This window comes from Pteronotus mesoamericanus, unplaced genomic scaffold (assembly GCF_021234165.1).
Source record: "Pteronotus mesoamericanus isolate MK-2021 breed Mesoamerican mustached bat unplaced genomic scaffold, CSHL_Meso_final contig_65, whole genome shotgun sequence".
Lineage (NCBI taxonomy): Eukaryota > Metazoa > Chordata > Mammalia > Chiroptera > Mormoopidae > Pteronotus > Pteronotus mesoamericanus.
Genome location: NW_026555228.1, coordinates 913,683 through 937,248, shown reverse-complemented (window position 1 = coordinate 937,248; position 23,566 = coordinate 913,683). Strand labels below are relative to the sequence as shown.

General features: G+C 56.6%; 1 protein-coding gene across 2 annotated transcripts in view; it reads right to left on the bottom strand.

Moving 5' to 3' along the window:
• The window catches only part of STS (steroid sulfatase), a 77,608-nt gene that overhangs the window by 32,152 nt on the left and 21,890 nt on the right, over positions 1-23,566 (bottom strand). Inside the window, exons 1-5 of one of the 2 annotated variants that reach the window (XM_054581028.1) lie at positions 19,968-20,074; positions 3,938-4,078; positions 2,532-2,653; positions 2,289-2,411; positions 277-700 (exon numbers count right to left, since the gene is read on the bottom strand). In XM_054581028.1, the coding sequence (XP_054437003.1) occupies positions 277-700; positions 2,289-2,411; positions 2,532-2,653; positions 3,938-4,074 (806 nt within the window). In that variant the 5' untranslated portion in view covers positions 4,075-4,078; positions 19,968-20,074. Of the gene's footprint in view, positions 1-276; positions 701-2,288; positions 2,412-2,531; positions 2,654-3,937; positions 4,079-19,967; positions 20,075-23,566 lie in introns of those variants that run through there. The other variant, XM_054581027.1, reaches the window with a different exon arrangement.

The following is a 23,566-nucleotide window of genomic DNA, read 5'->3' as shown; positions in this document are numbered from 1 at the left end:
TCCCAGGCACGGGCCCAGCTGGGCTGGTGGGAGAGCTTCGCCAACTGACGGCGCCTCTTTGCCTGCTGCCCTGTCATTCATGTCTTCCCCCGTCAGCCTAGCGCCTCAAGCGGCAGTCCTTGAGCGGAGCTCACTTCCTGCAACGCGGTTTAGGGAGAAAACGTGAACCGCATGAAGACTTCCCCCATGGCCTCGGACGGACGGAAGGACGGATGGACGGACCGCGCAGGAGCTCTGACCCCGCCCTGGGGGAGCAGGACGAGCCGCGATACCCACCGTCGGATGAACTGGGCGGCGTCCTCCGTCAGCCTCTGCGTCAGGTTGTCATAAGACAGGGGCTGCTGGGTGATGTCGCGGTCCCGCAGGAGGAAGCAGTTGAGGGGCCGGAAGTAGTGCAGGAAGCAGAGCAGGGCGCCGAGGAGGGCGGCCGCCAGCAGGAGGAGGCAGGCGAAGACGAGGCCGGGCACGCGCAGCAGCCCCAGCCAGCGCAGGGCCGCCAGGGTGAGCAGGGTGAGCGCGATGACCTGCAGGGGCACGAAGACCAGATTCCGGATGGCCGAGGTGAAGACGCTGCCCTGGCCCGGCTTGCAGTCCCTCAGGTTGGTGACGGGGATGCCGTGGAAGTAGTCGAAGCCGTGGCTGGACGGGTGGTGGCAGAAGTCGCTATTGTTGTGGCAGTGCGTTCCCAGGTGCCACTTCCCTGCGGAGACAGACGGGGCACGCGCTCAGTCCCCAGAGACGCCCGGACTCGCACGGCGGCCTCGGCTGCCCACACCCGGGAGAGGACGGGCTTTCCACCTGCTGCTCAGCCGGCGTCCTGTGCATGGTCTGCCTCCTTGTGCACAAACCCAAGGGCATGAGCGAGTCGCTCTACTGCAAAACAAGGAGGGACGTAGGGACCGGAAACAGAACGACAGCAAAACACGAGGCCACACCTCACGTAGGGGCTCCGGCACCAATAACGCCCCCTTTGAGTCCATAGAAATCTTTTGATCATAGAATCCTAAGCGTGTCCTTCGGCAATATACAAATATCACCCCCCAGCACGCTGCATGACATTTCAGGTGAGAGGTTCAAATGGCGCCCGCGCTGCGCGAGACGCCCGCGCACCGCACCAGCCTCACGGAGCGAGCCTTACCTCCGCCGGACCCTGTCGTTAACAAGCGGGACATGGGACTACAGGGAAGGAACACACGTTCTTCTGAGAGAGGTTCCTTTTTTTTTTTTTGTGAAACACATTTCCTTAAAATGACAGTCTTGGAACCGACTGGACTGTGTCCCTTGAATGTTCAAAGTGGAAAGGAATTCTTGTTCATAGAACTGCCCCCCGAGGGAATGAGGAGATCCTACTCATAACTCAGCAATTATTTTAAATACCTATCAACATTTCTTATAAAATGCTAATTATACCACTAAATGACGGAGTGCCTCACCACAAAAAAAAAAAAAAAAAAAAAAAAAAAAAGGTGCTGGTTTTACAGCAGCACGTGCGAGAAGCCAAAAAGGTAAACTTCTGCTCCCAGCGGAGTTTGCAGGATCCGTAACATGGACCCAGGTTATCCGTCAACGGTGGGGACGCGTCATTGTTACCAAGGGAATAAAATCCACACGGCAATATCCCCCGACACAAATCATCACATGACCATATTTTAGTATTAGAAAGTCAAATGAAAATCTTCATCCATAGCATGGTAGGTCTATGCGGTTTTGCCTGCTTCATGGGACGGTCCTATCTTTATGTATCATCGTTCCCATCTGTCTGCCTTATTCGTCCATCAACCTATCATCCATTGCCTCTCTTCACCGATCTCTTCCTCCCTGTGCCTATTGTTTATCTATCTTCCCATGTCCCTGTTTGTCCATCCTTCCATCCATTCATCCATCCACCATCCACCTCACCTCTTAATCTATATGTCCTTGTCTCTCTCTGTCACCCGCATCGTCTCTCTCTCCATCTGCCCACACGTCCATGTGTCCATCCATTTTCTGGGTGCCTGTCATTACCTGTCCCCTATCCCTCTACCTGTCTTCCACGTAGCCATCTGTTCACCCATGCGTCTCCACCAACATACACGCATAAACGCACATGTACACAATGACACATGCCTATGCGCTCCAGGAGCCCAGGTGGGAGCGCTGGGATATCATTTACAACAGCCATCATTTCGCTCCTATTTAAACTTGCGCGCACGGCCTCGGCCACGTCAACCCTGAAAGGCTGCGCCCCCTCGCCCACCCCGCTTGGCCCGCCCAGGCCCCACCTCCCCCCACCCCGCAGCTTGGCCCACCTATCAGAGCTGTCGCGTAGCCTTGGCTCTTCAGAAGTTTGGCGAACGTCACCTCGCTCCCGGGAAGGCCCCCGGAAGAGGCCGAGAAGAGGAAAACTCCCACGCGGGTCTGAGACGCCATCCCTGAAGCAGGGGGGAGCAACGTTAGGGCCGGTGCCGTGGGACAGGCGCCGGAGGCTGCCCGCGGAGGGGGAGGACGAGGAGGGGGAGGAGGAGCAGGAAGGCCCGGGGCGCGGCGGTCACCTGATCGGATGGGGTACCGGCCCGTCATGAAGGCCGCCCTGCTCGGCGTGCACAGCGGGGAGGCGGCCAGGTGCTGGGTGAGCTTGACTCCCTCCTTGGCCAGTCGGTCCACGTTGGGGGTCCTAGACAAAGGGGCCACGGTGCTCGTGATGGCGTGCGCGAGGCCGCTTTCTCGCGGGCCGGTTGGAACGAGTCGCCTCCCCACGACCCACGGACGGTGGGGGCTGTGTGGAGTGGGGAGACGGTAGCAGAGGAGTGCGCGGCCACCGCGCTGGGCCGCCCACCGAGAAGGAACCACCCAGGGTGAGGTCTCACAGGCCCCGGTCTGCCTTCTTCGGGGGGGCCCCACAACATGCCTGAGCGGGGCACTGAGCTTGCGCTGCACCCCCAGCCCTGGGTGAGGACACAGGGGCAAGGCTGGAAAATGAGCTTGTCTGAGGAGGTGCAGAGAGATGGCGGAAGGCCTCACTCTGTCCCCCGCTCCCCGGGCCCCTCCCCCGAGGCACCTCTGTGCCCCCACGCAGGAAAGCCCTACGCATAGCCCGGCTGCCTCTCCCCACCTCGGCGAAGGGGACGCCCCTGACCAGTGTCCGGCAGCCTCTCCTCTGGCAGCGGCTGCCCCGGGGCGAAGGAGTCATGGGTCTGCGCGCATTCACCAGCAAACAGCAGCAAACACCGGGCATGGCCCAGGACCAGGGTCCCAGGCTCGTAGGAAGGAGCTGGCCGCCGGGGGCTGCGCGCAGGCTTAGTTGGCTCGCGGTTTTAGCAAGCGCTCACGTCTGGGCTCCCTTCTAGGGGGGGTGCGCTACGCAAGCGAAGCCGCCCTGGGACCCTTCTCAGCAGCGCGTTGGCCCCTGGCCTCAGGAAGTCACTGCAGGCTTCTCGGCTTTTAAAAGGACACGTGCCCGGCTTCCTGGACCACGGCCAGCTCCTGAGGTCCAGGGACTGGGCGGCCGTGGCGGGGAGGGGGCGGAAAGGATGCAGGTCTGAGGGCGCAGAGCGCAAGCCGGCGGGGGGAGGGGGACAGGGCAGCCGCGACACCCCCCACATCCAAGCCAGAGGCCCAGAAAACGGCACGAAATACGCGGCGTGAACCAGAGGGCAGGAAAAATGAGAACAGGGGGGATGAACGCAGCAGAGTAGCAGCCAGTAGGAAGGAAGTGCTCCGATATGTCGCTAGGGACCTCTCTGAGTGTATCCGGTGGATGGCACGTGTTCACACACAGCCACGCCTGCCCACCTGTATCCGTGAGGGTCTCCGTGAGGACGCGCACCGCGGCCTGAGACTGGGAGGGCTCCGCACCGCTCCGCACGGTCTGTGCTCTGCCGGCGTGGGTCCGCCCTCCCCGGGACGGCTGCCTGTACAAAAAGCCACGAGCTCCCCCCGCACCCGCCGTGGGCCCTACCTGAGGGTCTTGTTTCCGTAGCAGCCAAGGTCGCCGATGCCCAGGTCGTCTGCCATGATGAGGACAAAGTTGGGCTTCGGTGGCACCTGGCTCTGAGCCGCGCACAGGAATAACAGCGGCAGCAAAAGGCTCTTCATTTTCCTGCAAAGCACCAAGGGAGAGGTGAAGGGCGCTGGTGTGGGGTGGCCTGTTCTCCTCCTCCTCTAGAACCTTCCCCCCTGCTCGCAGACATTTCAGACGAGGCAGCCCGTCCCCACCGGCCACAGAGACGTCACTGTGCGAAACGCCTTATCGTCTCTTTCCGAGGAGTTTGTTTCCAAAGCAAATCTTCCCTTCTGCTTGGACACGGATGCTGCTTGGTTCACACCCCGGACCAAAACGTAGGTTCTGCCCGGAATGAGGCGATGCAGCCACCCCTCGCTGTCCCTTCGCAGAAGGTGGGCTCTGTCATCAGCTCAGCATTCCCTGCCGGAGCCCTAGACGGCCAACCCTTGCATGAAGATCCCATTTTCAGCGTGACTTTCTTTCTAAAATTACCTGGCAGACTCTGCCGAGTAGCTTTTTAAAGACAAACATAGACACACGGGGAAATCCTTCGATGGCAAGGAGCAGGCGGTGCCCTGGGTGTGCCTAAGGGCTCAGAGCCAGTGATCACAGGACAGGACCCCGCGAGCCTTGTGTGGCCTCCACCAGAACACACGCCCAGCAGAGCAACCCCCTTCCGTTCCTTTTGGAGGACGGCGCGTGGGCACCCTGGCCGCGACGCCCTCTGCGATGCCGCCCGTAGACATCGCCAGCTCAGGATGAGGGGGCAGCCGTCCTCGTGCCTCGGCTGTGGAGGCACAGGGCTGCCGGAGCTATGCATGCAGCCAGCTGGGGACGACAGGGGCCGGCCCCGCGGCCTCTGGGAGCCTGGGCTCCGCAGGAACACCTGCTCCCCTCTCAACCCACTCTCTGACGCTGAGAGTCACGGGTGTGTGCCCAGGCCCGGAGGCAAATAACAGCTGCAACCTCGGGGGACGGAAGATGGAAAGGCAGCCGTCCTTCCTCACGGGACCGCGGGCCCCAGGAAGGTGGCATCCGGTTTAACGCGGGTCGGAGAACGACACGTGCAATTGAGAATCGACGTTGACTCGGTTGAAGGTACAATTCCTCGCCCCCACTCAACCACAGAGATGATTCTCAAGCCCCTGGGAACAGCCATAACAATGCCTTGTTAGGAATGACTGGTTTTTTGTAAAGGTGTCATTTTTTTTTTTAAAGACTTTCTTTCTTTCCTTCTTTCTTTGCTTCTTTCGAGAGAGGCCGGGACGGAGGGAGAGAGGAAGAGAACATCCCTGAGTGGTTGCCTCTTGAATGCCCCCCACAGGGGGCCCGGCCCACAACTCAGGCATGTGCCCTGACCGGGAATTGAACTGGCGACCCTCTGGTTCGCAGGCCGGCGCTCAGTCCACTGAGCCACACCGGCCAGGGCACCTTGTAAGCAGTCTTGTGGGGGTAGAATTCTATCCGTAGCACTAGCTTTGATAAGGGAAGCGTAGTTAGGGGCCAGCAGCGGTTAGCTGCAGTCATTTTCAGCGCTACTGCTCTCAGTTCGGGCCGAGGAAATACAGCGACAGGGTTTTACACAAGGACCGAAAGCCCCCCTCCGGTATTCCCATCCGGTAGGGTCCCGTGCCCTTGCGTTGGGCTGGACCCGGAGACTTGGTTCATTTAAGGAACAGACTCCAAAGAAGAGATGGCACGTCCCTTCTGGGATGAGGTCACACAGGACTCTGACGTCCGTCCTGCTAGAGGACACTGCCTCGTGCGGGGTTTTTGCAAAGTGACTTGCCGCGTTCACGGATCCCGGGACAAGGAGGTGCAAGGCCTCCGGCCAACAGCCACCAACAAGGGACGCTCTCAGGGCACAAGCCTGCAAGGAACTGAATCCACGCACAGGCCCTGAGTGGGCCTTCATGCTCTTCCCGGCCCGTCGAACCTTCCGACAAACCGCGCCTTGCCCCCCGCCCCGGTCTGCACCTCGACAGCAGCAGGCGCAGCAGCGGCGCTGTGCCCGGACGCCGGACCCACAGAGACTGTGAGGAGAAGACCTGGCCGCTGAGGTCCGTGGCCATTTCCTCCACAGCGGGCACCAAAGCGCAACAACTCACAGCGGGAGGTTCGGCTGCATTGCCGAGGGTCTGAACACAGCTCTCCGTGGGGCGGGCTCACAAGGTCACGTCGGATTTATGCCATGAGGAATGGGCGCTGGGGATTCCCAGAGGTCATTTAAAAATACATCGCTTAGCTCGCCCACCACGCCGCAGTGAGTTTTTGTCTCCCAGATGAAAGTCGAAAATGGCAGGGATAGAAAAGAGGAGGTACAGGCGCCCCGAGAAATACGATTCAAAGAGACGTGGAAATGGAGCCAGAGTCAGGCTCTGTGTGCGTCTCCAACTTTCCCTGAAATTCCAGTTTTTCAGAGACCTCCTTGGGGCCACGGGGGTGCTTATCGCGTGTTCAGAGTACGTCGGAGTCTCTCTAAATAGGTTTTGTTCGGCTGTGATTTTACTTTTCTTGTACATGTAGGAAAAAAAAATATATATATATATAGATATATAGACACAGCAAGGAGTCAGAGAATCACTCGGGGGACCTGCTATGATTCCCCCACACGTTGTCTTTTCTGCGCTCGTCGAGGAAACGGCTGAGATCATAGCCACCCTGCGAGGGTCTGCCCTGTGTCTTGCTGGTGTGTTTGCTTCTCCTCGCGATACTCCCACGATGAGGAGGAGAGCGTCTCAGGAAGGGCAGGGCTCAGACGTGGAGGGCGCTGTTGCCCGAGAAGGACATTCACCGTTACCCAGGAGGCAGGGGACGCGGTGGAGATGTTACTCGACGGTCCCAGGCGCGTCCCATTCGCATCCGCAGACAGACAGCCGGCGGCCTGGCGGGGCATGGGTGGGGGCAGCCCGGCCAGGAGCGTGGGGCCGGTTTTCTGCGCTTTGGGGAGAGGGCGTTCGTCCATGTCCGGGACTTTTATACTCCAGCGAAGCCCAAGACGGTAAAAGTCCATGAATCATGATTTATATCTGTATGTATTTCTGAATTGCCGAATGCTTTTGCTTAGCACAGGGCAGCCTTGTATCATGCACAATACCTCGAAATGGGCCGCGGCGGGCGGCGTGGTTAGGCCAGGGGTCTGAAACACCAGCAGCCCAGGGAAGAAGGCTGGAAAATCCGAGTCTGATGATAGCCACTTAGAACCCCGCTGTGTATAAATTATCGCCGCCTGAAGGAACCAGACCTTATTTTCCCCCACAGGCGTGAATTAGAACAAAGTGTTAATAACGATGTTTTAAATGATGAAAAGAGACTGAGTTTATAAAAGCACTTAACCATTAAACGAACACGCTCCAAATGATGAAAAGCAGGGCACAATTACTTAAAGAACTAAAGGATGGTTCTGAACGAACGGAATTTGGCCCAAAAGCGAGGTAAAAAACAAAAACAAAAAACTATTTTGAGAAAGTAGCTGTTCCTAAAACAGAATTATTCTGAAGGAGACAAAAGGACATGTTCATCCCTGCAGCTGTAATTACATTAAATTTGTTGATTAAACAGAAAACCCACCCTGGGATTCTGCAACAGCAGTTCTTCCATTGTAAAGATAATGATATGGATCTTTTATTGGGTTGGCGCTGAAAAGGCTTATTGAAAAATAGGGAAAACCCTACATGACAAACCGTATTTTATTTCAGAAAAAAAAAAAATGGAGCTTTTCTTCAGTTCAAACTAGGGACAAATCAGATTCGATTAGCAACGTGTTACCTAAGAGATGCCCTGTTTTCCTTAATCTTATGGAGAAATAGAGTCTGATATCTGGGCAGGAAAAAAAGCCATCTAAATATCTTTTCAACAGGCGTTTCTATAGCTATAACTATCCACTGAAATGGCGTGTGCTCTTTCTAAGATGCATATTCACTAAGGGGAGCATCTCTTTACCTAGTGAGCCCTGCTTGTCCCGGGTGTCAGTGGGGAGCTGGTCCTCTGGTCTTCGTATTTCGCCGCAGCTCAATTACACCCGCTCTGATCGAGGCCATTGCATTCATTTAGGAGCATGAATAAATAAAGAGTAATTTTGGAAAAAGTAAGTCCTGCCCAACCTCTTTGTTTTCATTTGACATCTTCAGAACAGCGGGGAAAACGCCACGTGTGGGGAGACTGAAGGGTCTCGGGCCCCCCCCCCGGCTTCCCCCTGGTCACCAGCCCAGCAGGCATGGCGTGAGGTGGGCTGGGAAGACAGTGTGGTGGCTTCGGGGTGATGAGGTCGTGAGGCGGAGCCGCCCATGCGGCTCCCGTGCCCTCCTGAAGGGGTCCCAGAGAACATCCGTAATAACAGTCAATAGATCAAAGCACCCATGAAAGAATAAAAGCATGTTCCCGGCCTTCCACAAGGACCCTTTATATAAACAGTATCGATAGACTATGACAATACGTGACTGGAATGAAGAGGAAGTGTTTAGAAATCGTCATCAGCCAAAGAGTGGTTTTGATATAAACACATAAGCAGATCTGAACGCTGGGAATGAAAGCTAGAGGAGAAATCCCCATGTGGAACGGAGGATATGTCCTCAGGAAGGGTTACCTGTCGGTCTGCTATTTCGGGGGATGTTGTGAAAGCCTAGATAAGACCATTCAGGACCACAGTTGGGACCACAGTTGGGCTAAACGTTCGTTTGAAAAAGACTCCAAACACCTGCTCTGCCACAGAAGGGCTCCTTCCCCACTTGGCTGGGTTCTCTGAGCTCAGACCTGCGAGGGTGTCTTCACTGAAGCACGTCTTCCCTGAAGCAGACCTGCCCCTGGTTCATACATTAGTGCGCACGAAATTCAAGCTCAGCAGCGACAATGATCGTCAACCAAGAAGATCCAAGTTCAAACAGCATCGTCATTATACTTGACAAGGGCCTGCCTTTCTCCTTAATGAATTCGCTAACGATGGTGGTTCCCCAGCTTTGAAAGCAACGCCTATGCAAATATAAACACAGGAGCCCAACGTAGCCTGAGGTCGCTGTGTGTATTGGGGAGGCGTCCGCATAGTTACTGACTGCAGGAGCGTGCAGGCTGATGATGTCATCTTATAAACAACCCTGTTATTTTTAGGTAAAAAAAAAAAAAAAAAAAAGGAAGATATTTTTGCAGGTGGGTACTGGACTCGTCAGGGAGATCACAGCAAAAATACTTCTTGGAGATGCAGGGAATTGGCACCAAATGACTCCTGTGAGTCTTCCCAACCAGGAGTTCCCATCTGTGCACCAGCAAACTCATCCTCTGAGATATTTTGAAGCGGAAATGAAGAACGAAAGCCTGTTCAGTGAGACAGTCATCGAAGCCACGGAGCACCCTGGTCCCCCTGTGCACGGGACCTGCCGACCCCGAGATCCCTGCTCTGGCACCGGACCTCGGAAGCCGTCGCCTGACGAAATAGACTCGGTGGGAAGATGATACTCAACCAATGACTTGCCAGCTAATTCAATGATCGGCCTTTTCCTTGTTTGGAAACGTCCATAACAACGATGTGCCTCTCACTAATTAGTCCCATTTATAACGCCTTCTAAGCCTTCCCTTGCTAAGCCGCAGAGAAAATCATTACAATCAATGGAAACGGCCAAGCAACAAGAGATTTTTAAAAACAAGTATACAGCCATCCTTGTAGAAAGGACGTGGCAGTTCCGGTTGCTTCCCGGCTGCACGCAACAGGCGTGCTCACGGTCTTCAAGGCTGGGTTCCGCCCTTCACTGGGGCAGATGGTCCAGGGCACAGCAACTTCATTCCTGACCCTCCGGCCTCAAGTTCTGCACCAGCAAGAAACTTAATAAGTATGTTCTCGGGAGGAGCCTTGTCCCTGGAAGGCGGGCCTGTCCGACTGAGTCCTGGCCTCGCTCCTCAAATAAAACTTGGGCGTGCAGCTTGGCTCTGCGGCAGGGCTTGGCCCACGGGCAGCTGGGGCAGCTGGTCCTTGCAGGCAGGGCGTGCCGGGGTACGCATTCCCTGGGCGTCTTCTGGAACACCTGCTCCCTGGCAGCTCAACAAGGAACGGAAGGCGCGCGCTGCTGGGGGAAGCCCTACCGCCGACTACGGTGATTGTCTCCCAAGCCCAAGCCAGAGAGCTTGGAAGATGGTGAGTTAGGGATGGGGAAAAAAATGCGGACAATCTGCCGCCTGCCCTGCAGGATGCAGGTGACACTCACAGGTGCCCTTCCCCCAAATATCCCACGGTGATACGCTAGTTCCTTTGAATTTTAGCTGCTGGAGCAGCCGCTGGTTCGGGAAGAACAGGTGGACCCTCCCTGTCTCCTTGGAGGCAGGAAATTAATCTTGCTGTGTGAGGTGCGCCCCTGGCCGCAGGGGCTGAGAGAGAGAGACCCCCTGATCCCCTGAGGGAAGGGACCCAGGGCTGAGCGGCTTGTATAGCAAACCCCTTTCCTCCTTCACGGATCGACCACCTGCCCGAGCCCGAACTGGGTGCAGATGCCTCAGCAGTGCGCACCCGAAGCCAAGCGTCTCTGTCTTGTCATGTCTCCCCAAATGTGTTCTTTCTTAATCTAAAAAGTATGAAGGGCTGGCGAGCCCACCCTTCCGGAGAGCCGTGCCCTCGAGGACCTCCTTTGTACATGTATGCTGCTCATTTTTCTCCTGTTCATCGGGTCTCCTGTCCGCTTTATCCCGAGTCCAACCACAAGGCGTCAAGACGAGTAGAGATGGCATTCGCCTCCTCCCTGACCCTACCTGGCTCAAGACCAGACGAAGCCTTTCAGACCCCCATTCTTGGTCTCCTAAATGATTCTCTGAATTGCCTGTCCCTGCTAGTCGAAGGGGAAAAAATGCTCGTGAACAAAATTTTGGTTCAGTTGAGCTCCTTGCTGCCGGAGGCTGAGCTTGGCCGCACCGCGCCCCGACCTGGAGCCGGTGGAAAGGCTCCACCGGGAACAGGCAGCGCTGGGGTAAACCCTCCCTGGTCCCCTGCGCGGCCAGGGCTCCTCCCCCCGCTGCCCACACTGGCTCCTGCGGCCACAGCGCGCGCCCCCTTGGCCACCATCCCCTTGAAGAACCCCTGCACTTACTGAGCCAGGGCTGGTCTTCTGTCTGTCTCCACGCGGGCCGGGCTGGCCGGCGTGAGGACACTCTCGGACCAGCAGAGCTGAAGCCCTTTTCCAGGTGGATTTTTATGCGGAATGAGCGTTCCTTCCCTGTCAGAGTTCCCTGGCTGCCAGGCAATGCAGATGCATCCCTGCCGTCTCTCAGGGGACACTAGTTACGTAAGCGCTGGGCTGGCGGGCACAGCAGCTAGCATTATCGGCTGCTCCCTTCGGCTTCAGCGGGCAACACGGTCCCGCGTCCTTGCTGTCCTCGCACGCTCCAAACCGGCAGCTCCCGCCTCTGCTCAGGGCTGCCCTGCCTGGCTCTGCTGCTCTGTGGACGCACGGTTGTTCTCCTGGGGCGGCGGCGGGGGGCCCCGAATCAGTCAGACATCCCGGCAGGAAAGATGAGGGCCACGCAACACAGGAGACCTACAGGGCCTGGGAAGTACCCCCAGTTTTACTTCCACAGGCAACGGGGCAGTTCTGATGGTGTGAGAGCCTTGGAGGAGGTGTTTTTGTTTTCGCTGCCCTGCTAGCAACTGCAGGGGGCCAGAAAGCCTTCTCCTCGGGCCCCCGGCCCCCAACACGCAACTCAGCACCTAGGACGCAGAGAAAGTCCGTGCATCGATCTGTGGGCGGCGCATGGCTTTTAACATACGTGTCGCCTTGGACCTGCCACGATGCAAGTACAAGATTCTGTCCATTGACCTAGAGCACAATCCTTCAGCCACTTGTTAGCTTTCTGACTACGTTACAGTTCTCAAAGAACTGACAGAAATGCACGTTCCTTTGTGTGTGACAACCTTGCTTCAGTTTGAGCCGCACGCTGAATGGCAACACGTGAGCGCGTGGAACCCTGAAGTTCCCTCTGGTCACCAATATGAACGGTGCACGTGGCCAAACTTTAAGACTGGCACTTGCCTATCTCATCCTGACTTTCACGGCCATTTTCTGACATCATTTTGGAAAAACTGAAAGCTGCTTAAAGGGAGTATTTATGAAGTCAGGCAACAGGGAAAGCTGTAAATTCAGTCCTTCCCTGGCCTGAGGGTGTTTATAAGAGAGGGTGTGTTGAGAGAACTGTAAAAAGACAACCAACACTCTCTAACCCTCCACGTCCCAGAACGCCCTTAATCCTCACTGTTTCTCCGAATCCTGGAAACGCCCGTAGACAATGCCAACCCAAGTCACGTGCGAAATTCCAGGGCGCTTTCCGGACAGGTGGCCAGCTGTTATTTTGCGAATAAAAATGTAACGCCGGAGTCCTGCCGAAAATCAATCCGCAGCCCTTAAAACTGTGTTTCCTCGACATGTAGGAACAGGTGTTATTTTAAACAAACAGTTCAAGCTACCGACCTGGACTGCAGGAAAAGAATATCAATTCACTGGCCAACACTAAATGAATGCACTATTTTCTGTGATAACCTCTGGTCTGTATGATACATCAAATAAGTAAATGCCCTGCCCAACGTCTCCACGTACCTTCGGTTAGTTTGTCCTTCAGCCTAGGGCGTACGGTTTATTCCCCACAGGGACAGGCACGCCCATCGCTGGACGCTCTGCGCGCCTTTCGATCTGCCTGTTTGTGATGGCAAAGAAAAGCATGGACCGTTGATAGATGGGCCCGGGCCGTTTTGTGAAAGGAGAGGACATTGGGGATAGAAATCCTGGCAGGTCGAGACCGACTGAGTGTCGGCGACGGTGCTGGCTCAGACAGGCGCAGAGGAAGATTAGTCAGCCGCAGGCTCTGTGGGCGACCGAAGCGGACACAGCGTCAGCCCTCGCGACACCCATTCCCTGTGCGGCACCTGGGGACTCCGACTCCCCCAAGGCTCCGTTTTCTCGCTGCGCGCGCGGGATCAGCATGCTGTTCCTCTGCAAAGCGCTGGAGAGCTTTCAGGGTAACATGACAGATGCGACATGCATGCTCTCTAAAGACCATCGAAATTTCCAACGAGGGTTTCGAAAGTCTATGAACCCAGTTGTACAAAAGCGGAGAGACAGAATCCCGGAGCTGAGGAGGTGTTTCCCCGGGCTTCTGGACGCTGGCAGGATTTTGGGGGACCCCACGGGAGATGCCGCAAGTGGGAGGCGTGATCCGGCAGGAGGCGGGGCGGGTTGCCCCGCCCCAACGAGCAAGGGCCCTCCTACTTCTCTGGAAGGCAGTGTCCTGCTCCGCACAAAGGGGAGGTCCCCACGCAGCACACAGGGACGGCTGAGGGCCACGACGCACAGGCCGGCAGCCACCGAGAGCTACCCACGAGGCGGCCGCGCCAGGGGGCCCCAGACTTGGAGGCAGCTCGACAGAGCCTGCGCCCCGACAGTGCCCAGCAGCCGCGGACCAGAACGCACGTGCGAGGACTCTCGACCGGAAACCCGAGACAGCAAAGGACCTCGGCACACGAACCAAAAACCAATCAATCATCAAGCAATCCATCGAGAAGGGACGGTTCCCACCCCGTGCCCTCAGAGAACTAGGCTTCTCTCAGGTTTGAGAAACGCTGCGTGGTCGATGGGAGAATTTGGCAGATGCCACGCGGAGGGCGTCTCAAACAAACGTGGGACAGAAAGGCAAGGGGATTGGTAACAGCGAGGACAACAGGAACATAGGGACATCGTAAGAGGGGCCCAGGCTGAGGAACAGAGAAAGATGGCACCCGTGGAAGATGGATTAGCCAGGCGCCAAGCAAAGACAGAGCTTCAGAATGAAAACGGGCACAGAGAACCCCTGTACTGATCACACATGCGTGGCGGGATGGGGCAGGTGCGTGTAGGAGTGAGCGTGTGTGTGTAAATGGGTCACATCGAAAGAAGCAAGGCTCAGGTGGCTTTGGTCTTCCGCCGCCGCACTGAGTGAGGAGTGGCCGGCACACAGGGGTGGGAACATCCCCAGGCAAAACGACCTCCAAGCTGCCGTGGTCCTGCGCACCCACCCCACGGCCGGCCACGAGCAGGGCTCACTCACGCAAGCCGAACCGCGCGTCTGCCACCCGGCTGCCGTCTCTGCTCCCGAGGACTCGGCCACTCAGCCTGGGAGGACCCCACACACCCAGCGGCCCGTGTTTCTCGTCCTCACATGCTGCTACGAAGACCCCCAAGGGCGAAGAACTGGAGGGAGCTCTCGCGTTTAGCTTGGGGGAGAGGAATAATGACGATGATACTAAAATTCCTGTTCCTTCTCCTTTTCACCGCGGCCCCAAGCACGTTGGAGCGCAGGCTGAGAAAATCGCTCTCGGCTCCTCAGAAGGGCATGGCACCCCGCGCCCTCCGCCGGGCTGGCCTGGATGGTCGTACAGTGCCCAAGGCTCCATTTGGTGGCACGCGTTCCTGGCAAGAAACCACGGAAAGGCGCCCTTCCGCGCTCAGACCTGGGTGAAACTGTCCCCACGCGTGGCGCCGGGCCGCCATGTCTGTTCTCGGAGACACGTGCCTGTGGCAGACCCTGGAAATCTGTCCTCACTCCACCTCTGCCTCCACCTCGTCATACCCACGTGGGAGCCCCCCGCCCTGCCCCAGCGTCCAAAGACACGCGGGAGAGAGGAGGAAACGCGTGCCGTTGTGTTCAGGGCCGGCGCGGTCCTGCCCCACTGGCCCGCCTCCCGCAGGATAGGAACTCCATCGCGAAGGTGGAAAGGCGGAAGCTTTCTGGTCCTGCGTCCCAGACAACACAAGGGCATGGCAGGTGAGAGAGGCGAGGGATCCTGGCTAGAAGGTCCCCATTCCCGGCAAGCCCCATGTCAGATTTTCTTAACCGAGGCGCACCACAGCGACCGAACGCTTTCCAGTCTTCCGGCAGAATGGCCACTAAAACTACGACTCCAACAGGGTGTCCAGATCATGAAGGAGACACACCAGACAGGGACCACCCAATCAGTTCTTCACATTCCCAATGAGGATGGTATGCGGTAATATTTCAAATACAGGAAAGACCAGATTTATACAAAAATTGACATGCGGAAAGTGCTCTGAAAGTTCACACGGGGCGGGGGGCGGCGTTTCTCCAAATTACTTTTTTAGCGATCATTTCGATATTCAGTATTATCAAAAGGGCTTAACACTTATCTTTGGTATTCGTATGCTAATGCCTCCAGAAGCGGAGAATGGTTATTAGGCGATTTGCTATTTCAGACAAAGAAAAATGTCCTTGAAAGTACATTTATTCTGCAGTCAAAGGTTTTTTGGGTGTTTCTTTTTTTTTTTTTTCTCTCAGAATAACAGGTAGGGTATTGATTTCAAAAAGCAAAGAACACAAGGAAGGAAGGAAGGTGATGTCGTCTGACTCGTAAATGCACATGGACTGTATATTTTAAAGTTTTTTTGTTTTTTTTTTGAGAATGTTAGAATCTGAAAGGAAGGAAACGGGACAGATGACTACAATCAGCTGGCTCTCCGTCGGGTGGGAAAGATGAGGGAACCGTTCCATACACTCATCCAATTACCTCTGGCTCTGAGGACACAGTAAAAGTGTCAGGGGCTCCCGGAGACTCCATGAGGGTTGTAAGAAGGTAGAATTCAAGGGGGGGAAAAAAAATCTACATTTTAATTTATGCTAGCAGGGGATGAGAGCAAGAGGACATGAAACGGTAAATTTCCATGACGGTACCAAATTCAGTGTTGATTTTCGCCAACAGAGAGATCCAAACTCGTGCAGGTGAAGGTGGTATAGAGACTGTAACGTAATGGTATCGGTTTAATCAAAAGTGAGGTACGACACAGAGTCGTTGTATCAGTGAGAACAGTATTAACAGCAACCACTCACCATCAGCTGATTATCAGTTTAAAATGAGAAGACCATGCCCCTAAATGATAAGATCAATCTAATTACAGGTATTTTATGCTTGTCCTCTGACATTTTATATGGAAACGGGGTGAAGAATTTGAACTTGCTGTGATATATCCTATTTATTTTCTCATTGATTTCAAAGACGACCTCATTCTACGTGCGATGCTGTAGCGTTCCGCAGAACTCACTCCTAAAATGAAGGGCTTCATGTGGGTTTTCTACAGGAGAAAAGAGGATCAGCAACAGAACGCGTCCCACGCACTGGACACTCAGGAACTGCCACACTTCGTCCGCGACTGCCGCCCAGGCACGGCCACGTGCCAGGAGCGACCAGAGAGCTCAGGTCCCTTAGTGCCCCATTTTCTGTCAGCCTATAAAGGACAAAAGGCAGTGCATGTATTGGGTCTACCGTTCTCCATGTTTTCCCTAGAATGGATATAAGGCTCGCCAGGAAAGGGCTCACCGCCACGTGGGGTGGCAGCCGTCACCAACGAGCCCGCCGCGGGCGGTGCCTGTCGGCTGGCACACGCACCCCTGACTCACAGCGGGGGGCGGGGGCAGCAGCATGCGACCGGGGCCTCCCCTGCACTGGCCCTGGACGGCCACTCAGACGTCCCATGGCGACAATCAACCCCTCCTCACACAGGAGCGGCTGCCTAAACCCACGAGGCCTCTTCTCTCAACTCTGGTTTCCTTGGGAAATGTTCACACTGTCGAAAAACCACAGTATTGCACTGGCAGGAGGGAGAGGAAACCGAACGCACCGCACGAACGAGGCAGCTGAGAGACAGAGACCACAGCGTGGCGGTGACCAGAGGGCGGGGGGCGGGGGGGTGGACGAGGGTGCATGGCGTCCAATGCGGGGCGTCGGAAGGAGACGAGGCGCACACAGCGCCAGCTTCACATCCTCGATCATCGAATTGTACACCGGAGACCTATGTCGTCCTTTCGGCCCATGTCTTCCTGCAACTGGAGCAATCAAAACAGTTGAAAAACTAAAACCGAGCACAGCTATGCTCCGTGACTTCTTCGCATTCGCTCCCTTTCCTCCTCGCTCTGTGTACGGGGGCCCGAGGACACGTCTGCACGTCCGTATTTCTCTACATCAGAAGATGAGCAAAGGAGGATGACTGTATCGGTATTTGTGAGAGATGACGTTCCACAGAGACGTGTGCGCAGATGAGGACCCTTCGCCCTTGAAGACTCTGGCTCGAGACCCCTAAAACCAGGACAGCTTCTTCTGTCCCCACGATGGGAACACGCCAGGACGACATCAGCCTGCCTCGTATGAAGTCCCCCAACACAGCCGCACCGCCTGGTTCTTGCTTCCCACCCAGGACCCACCCCCGGGTCCGGTTGGGCTGCGACGTGGCGCCGTCTTTTGAAATCTGCCCCAGTCTGCTGGTGTTGGCTTTGTGTAACAATGACATTTTGGGAAGAACCCGGGTCGATGACCTGAGACAACACCGTGCATCCAGGATTCATCTGCGTCTTTCTGGATGTGCTTGGGTGGGGCCTTTCTGGCAGGGACAGGCCCAGGAATGTGTGTGTCCTTCTCGCTGCCTCCTGCTGGGCGACACGTGGCCACCAGGGGCCTCCCTGCTGACAAGCGCTCGGTCCGGGGCCACCGTCGATGGCCTCGCCACTCCCTCATTTCCCTTCAATGAGCCTTTCCCTCGTTCACTGTCTCTGCGACCCAACGCAGCTGCCGTCGATGTTTCTGGAGGGGATTATCTTCATCCAACTTCCCCGCGGGGGACTTTGCTGCCGGAAATATCCTTACGAACACTTTCCTGTCCACTTGAGAAATCTTTTCATCATTTTGAAAGGATTTTTTTCAAACCACCGCCCGTCCTCGGATGCATTGGAGCAGAATAAGCCAACAGGCAGCCGGAAGGGCTCGTCCCACACGATGACATCGCATGAAACGTCCCTTTTTTAAAAAACCTTTGTAAGAAAGCATTCGTATCCCTGGACCTTGCTTTGGAGGGGAACGCGTTGGGAACAGCCGGCAGGAGAGGAAAGCATTTTGTCGATGATCACTAATATGCCCCTCCGCTTGCGGCGGGGAGTGGGGAGGACTTAAACATGCTGTCCTCAAGCTCTCGGCATTCTGCACGGTGACAGAGGCTCAGTCACCTCTTGTGGGGGGCTTTTTGTGGGTAAGACGTAACGGACGTTGTTATTAGGCCTTCCGGAGTGGACATTTCAGTCCCGCTGAAAGCCGCCGCCCACCTGACCTCTGGGCGGCAGGAAGGACTATGAACACTGTATCCGTTCACTGGGAATGAACCATGAGGCTCTTGGAGCTCAGACTCAGCTCCCGAGCCCGGCACTGTCTCTAAGCGCTTCTAGGGCGGTCCAACACCTGTCCATCTCCCCTCCAGACTAAAACCACCAAAAAAAAAAAAAAAAAAAAAAAAAAAAAAGGACTCAGAGCATTTCCTCGCCAAACGTACCAACATTTTCCAGAGGAATAAACCTAAAATGCTACAGAGCAGGTGCTTACGGCTTTGAACGCTAGGGCAGAAGGCCAAGCCGACTCCGGCAGGAATGGGGCCATGAGGAAACGGATAATCTCTAAAACGCGCAAAAAGTTTGTTTCTGGAACAGCGGAAAGGAGCCCACGACCTTCCGCTGCCACAGCGAGAGTGATCCCAGGAGACGGTGAAGCGGGCATGCAGCCAGCCGGGCCCTGGGCGCGGACACGGCCGAGGCTTCAAGCCCCCGCGTGTCCCTTGCAGCAGGAGGATCCTCTGCTGTGGGGAAAAGGCCTCCTACGAGCTCATCTTGTTCCCTTTCATTCTCATCCCGACGCGACTCCCTGGGAGGAAACGACCTTTGAATGTTCCGAGAAGAAAGAGCTCAAGGTCCAGTGAGTTGCTCTGTAGAGGAGGATGGCCCTACCCGGGTACTCTCAACCCAGGGCCCAATAAGGCTTTGTGGTGGGGTCCAGCCCACACACGGCAGGGCAGTGAGCAGCGCCCTCGGCCGCCACCCACCAGGGGCGGCAGCCAAGCCCGTGCACACCTACGAAACCCCAAGCGCCTTCCGACTTGGCCCGAGCCCCGGGCAGGGATGATCAGCGTGAGGCAGGCCCGGCACGGGCCACCCGGCACACTAGGCCGCGTTTACAGATCCTTCCATCTCCCTGGAACCGTCTCTTTGTGGCCTGTCCGCGGGGCTCCCAGGAATGGATACGCGTCCCCTTGCTGCTGACGCCCGGCCCGGACACAGAGACGCACGCGCTTCCTGAGCGCGCGAGGCCATGGAGGGCGAGGCAGCCGCCCACGCTGGAGCCTCCCCGACGCCGCAGCGTGGCTCCCCTGCTGGGGCGCGCGCCTCCCCGCAGTGAACCGCTATCTTCCCGGAAGGCACCTCTGGGCCCTTTTCTGCAAGGCGGCGGCTACGGGGGCGGGGACAGCATCTGATGAAACAGTGGCCACCCAGACATCGCAAGGACGGAGCGTCACAGACAGGTGGCCCCCTTCTGAGAGCAGAGAGCCCCACGCGGCTCTCAGCAGTGGGTCTCTGCCACCGTTTCCCTCCTACTGCCCCCGGGGGCCGCCCCCCGCGAACACACGCACCCCCCTCTGCCAGCGGGAGGCGCTCCTCCTACGGGAAGGGCGCGGACCGGGCCCCTCCGCTGCTGACTCAGAACAGCAGCGGAGGCCGCCAGGGAGACCAGGAGCTCCCCGCTCTGCCGTGCGTTGGCGGCTGTGCTGAGTCCACAAGCGCCGCCGCCGCCGTCCAGGGCGGGCATGAAACCACTTCTAAGGGCCCGCCCGCCAGCCTCAGGGGCCTCGCGGACACACTGCGCGCCCTGCTTGTCAGCGTCCTGCCCCGGCAGGAAGCCCGGCGTCTCCCTAGGAGAACGTCCGTGCACGACTCATGCTCCCTGTCGGCAAAGGGACCTTGGCTGGCGAAGGCCTTTCTGAACGGAAAGGACTGGGGGGGCGGCCCCCAACGTGTGTGATCCCGATAGCATTGGAGTCTCGGGAACGCCGTGACACCTCCTGTTTCAGTCCGTGTGCTCAGGCGAGGCCGGCACGGGGGACCGAACAGGCAACCACGGTCCTTCCAGGGGGAGGGGAGCGCCGCGGGCGTGGCTTCTACTTACACTGGTGACGTCCTGCAGACGGTCTCAGGGGCGGTGCTCCACAGGCCTCCCGGGGCGCGGACCCGCAGGCGCAGACGCCGCGAGGGGAGCGGTCCTCAGGGGAGGCGGCAGGGGGGCATCGGGTGCGCCCTGTGAAGGCATCCACAGGAACAAAGGTCACAGCTTGCACGAGCACGTGCCGCGCTCACCAAGGGCTCTTCCTTGCCCGGAGAGGTCCTCTGTCTGCAGGCTTCTTCCTCCCACTCTCCACCCAGCTCCCAGCCATCGCCAGGCCCGGGCCGAGCAGACACCACCTCCGTGAAGCGCCACCTGATTGCCCGCTGCAAACACACCTGTCCCTCTGCTGCTGACCACCGTGGTGGTACCTTCCCCCTCGACAGCCTCTCTCTCACCATGCGCAGTAATGTACGTATCCACTCGTTCTCTTATTACCTGCCACCTCGCCTTCCTAAGGACAAAGAGGGCAGACGCCATTGTCCCCCACTGCAAGCTCTCACTAGAGATTTCCTGAATAGAGCCGGGGCCACAAACAGACAGCATCCCCGAGAAGCTGCCCGCGGCCCCCGCCCGCCCGCCCACGCATTTCGGTAGCCCGGGAAGATTGTCTTCCTTCTCCCATCGGAAACGGTTAAAACAGGACACTGTGGGAGAAGTACAGGACAGTCACGTCTCAGGGCCTGTCGACAAGCTCCGCAAGACGCGTCCTTGTCACCGGCGGCTGTTTCTGTGCTGCCGGGACAGGTGGCCGCGTTAGGACTGAAAATGTTTATTAACCAGCCCTTTCCACAAACTTTCTCCGCCTCCGCTGGGGGCATGCGGCTCCGCACGGCCGTTGAAAAGGCGCTTAGAGAAAGCCATCCAGGGGGCTTTGAACGTTTTTCTCTATTTATTACACTCTTTCTTCCTTAACCTTTAGACAAAACCTTGCGCACGCCTTGGAACAATGTACTAATGCCTCCATCTATCATTTATGCTTTCAAAATACAAAGTATAATCCCGCTAGGCGCGAACATCCACCAGGGGACAGGGCGTTAGAGAAAAACGGCTGTCGTATAGATTTTTGTAAATGTGGACCTGGCCTTCTTGAAGTTCAGCCGTCAGCAACGACGTCTGACGGTCCCTCCGTGTCCCAGAAATGTTATGTCCCCCCTAGAGGGGGGCTTTGAAGCGGCCATCGATCTCCCGGCCCGGCTTTCCACGTTCGATTCGTGTTGGAAGGCAACGGTGTTGAGTCGACGTGCGGCCTGTCCCTCCCACGGGAGCAGGCAGAGCCCTGCTGGGCACGACCTCCCTCTTCTGTCCCTTCAGTGTGACCCTTTTTGGCAAGATTGAGATCCCACGGATGTGGATTGGGGCCTTCGGGGTCAGGCATGCTGCTGAGCGAGCTCAGATGCGCAAGACATGCCCCACCCCTGCCCCGCAAAGCAGCAGCCATCCCAGCTCCCTCCACCCCGACAAAGAATGAGTAGGTCTCACTTCTAAGCAGCGCTCAGGGTCCGAATCCATGCCCTAGACTAGGGGGCCCACACTCATCAAGGGCGTCCGACACAGAGACCTACAGACAAGCAGACGGGGGCGGGGAGCTGGCCCATCCACTTTGCTCAAACCACGACACACATGAATGGCGGTCCACTGCGCCTGAGGGAAGTTATGGGAACATGCGTCTCTTCGGGCAAAATTTATCATCCAAATTATAGTCACAGACGAGGACAAGACACCTGAAGCTCCACATGAGGTGAGTGGCATCGACCCCCCCACCCAGGCAGGCGAAAACCCACCTATAACTCCTGACCGCCCCCCCTCCATCTCATGTACTGACAAGCTACTGCTGACCAAAAAGGCTTCCTGATCACACAAACACTCAACGAACACACACTGGGTATGTTATCGGTGTTATATGCTGTGTTCTTACCATCAAGTAAGCGGGAGGAAAGAAAACATTATTGAGAAAACCGTACGGAAGAGAACATACCCTTACAGGACTCCACATATTTATTGAAAAATAGCCATCTACAGTAGACCCGTGTAGGTCCAACCCATGCTGGTCAACGGGCCGCTGTATTGTGTTGCTCTGTTGTGCCTTTAGGTTTACTAGCACTGGGGAAATGTTTCAGTGAGTTCTGAACACTCCGTGACGAACAGTGGGAAGACAAAGAGAAACGATCGTTAGTGGCAGCCCGGAAGTTATGAAAAACTTTGGTTATGGTCATTAAAAAGTGTGACTGGGGCGTGCCTCTGAGTGGTCGGGGAAGACAGCGAAGAAGCAGGGCAGACAAGCGGTCAAGATCGGATCAAAGGTTTGCCACGGGGTCAGCACGCTTCCCGGTGTGTCCGGGACGGAGAGGTTCCCGTTTTCAGGTTCGGAGAGCCCTGGCTGGATCGGACTCAGTGGTCACCCGGGTTCCTCGCGGTAACTTGCAGAATGCCAGTACTGCTGACGGTCAACGGTGCTTCGTTAGATGTATTTTGCAAACTGCTCAATCCCCCAGAACCCCCCGAACACAGGCCTTGTCCCAGAATCTCTTTCCTGGTGCTCACCGGGAGCCGACAGCTGCTAACACTTCAGTCCGGAATCGAGACACAATGCTGATCAAATCGCCCCAGCTTCTCCGCAGGCGAAGGTCCTAGGAACACCCTCACGGATGACAGGACACAGGTGTCGAGTTCATGCCCTTGAATGTCTTCAACTAACTACACGCTTATCATCGACGGAGAGGCCCAAGGATAATAGCGGGGCTAATGATCATGGAATTGGGAGCCAGAGTGAAAAAAAAACAAAACCCGGAACAGAGCCTGTGCCACTGTGACTGGGGGGGTGAGGGGAGAGACAAGCCCCGCCCACCTGCGGTTTGGTAAACGCGGCGCCCGCGCCGGACAGCCTTGCACACCCCACTCGGTACCGTCTCCGGCTGCGTCAGCGCGGCAATCACAGAATCGCCTGAGCCCGCGATCCGCAAAGCTGGCAGAATCCACCACGTGGCCTGACACAGATGACCTTTCCCCACCCCTGACCTACATGTGGTTAAAATGTGTCTCCTGGTCACTTGGCCTCACGATCAAGAGGCTGTGTCCGTTGAGCCAGTGCCAGAGCGAAGGTTTACAGGGAACTCGAGGTTGACAGGACCGAGGACAATGAAACAGGGTTCAAAAAGGCCGTTTTTCCCAATACCATTTTGCCCTGGGGACACTGCGTTCCCCGGCCAGCATCCCGTGGCCAACTCAAGCACCCAGGGATCGTGGACGTCTGTGCCACGTGTGTGTTCACAGCTTTTCATGGGTTTGCATTGGCTCTGTCTGATGTTTTACTTGCAGACTGGGAAGCACTCCAGGTACGGATGGTCTAGCCTCACCCACCTTTCCGCCTCCTCCCGGATGCTATCTAAATACCCTTTCAGTGAACTTGGGGTCTTCACGCATCCCCCTGGGAGGAATGTGTGCACATTTTGTGCAGGGACATTAATGTGTCGATTGCTGAGCCTGCTGCGGGGCGGGGGGCGGGGGGAGATAAGGCAATGGCCTGCATTAGAAAATCTTTCTAAAATATGCACGCCTCTGCACTGCCAACTGCATCTGGCTCTCCGGGCTTCAGAGAAAACCTG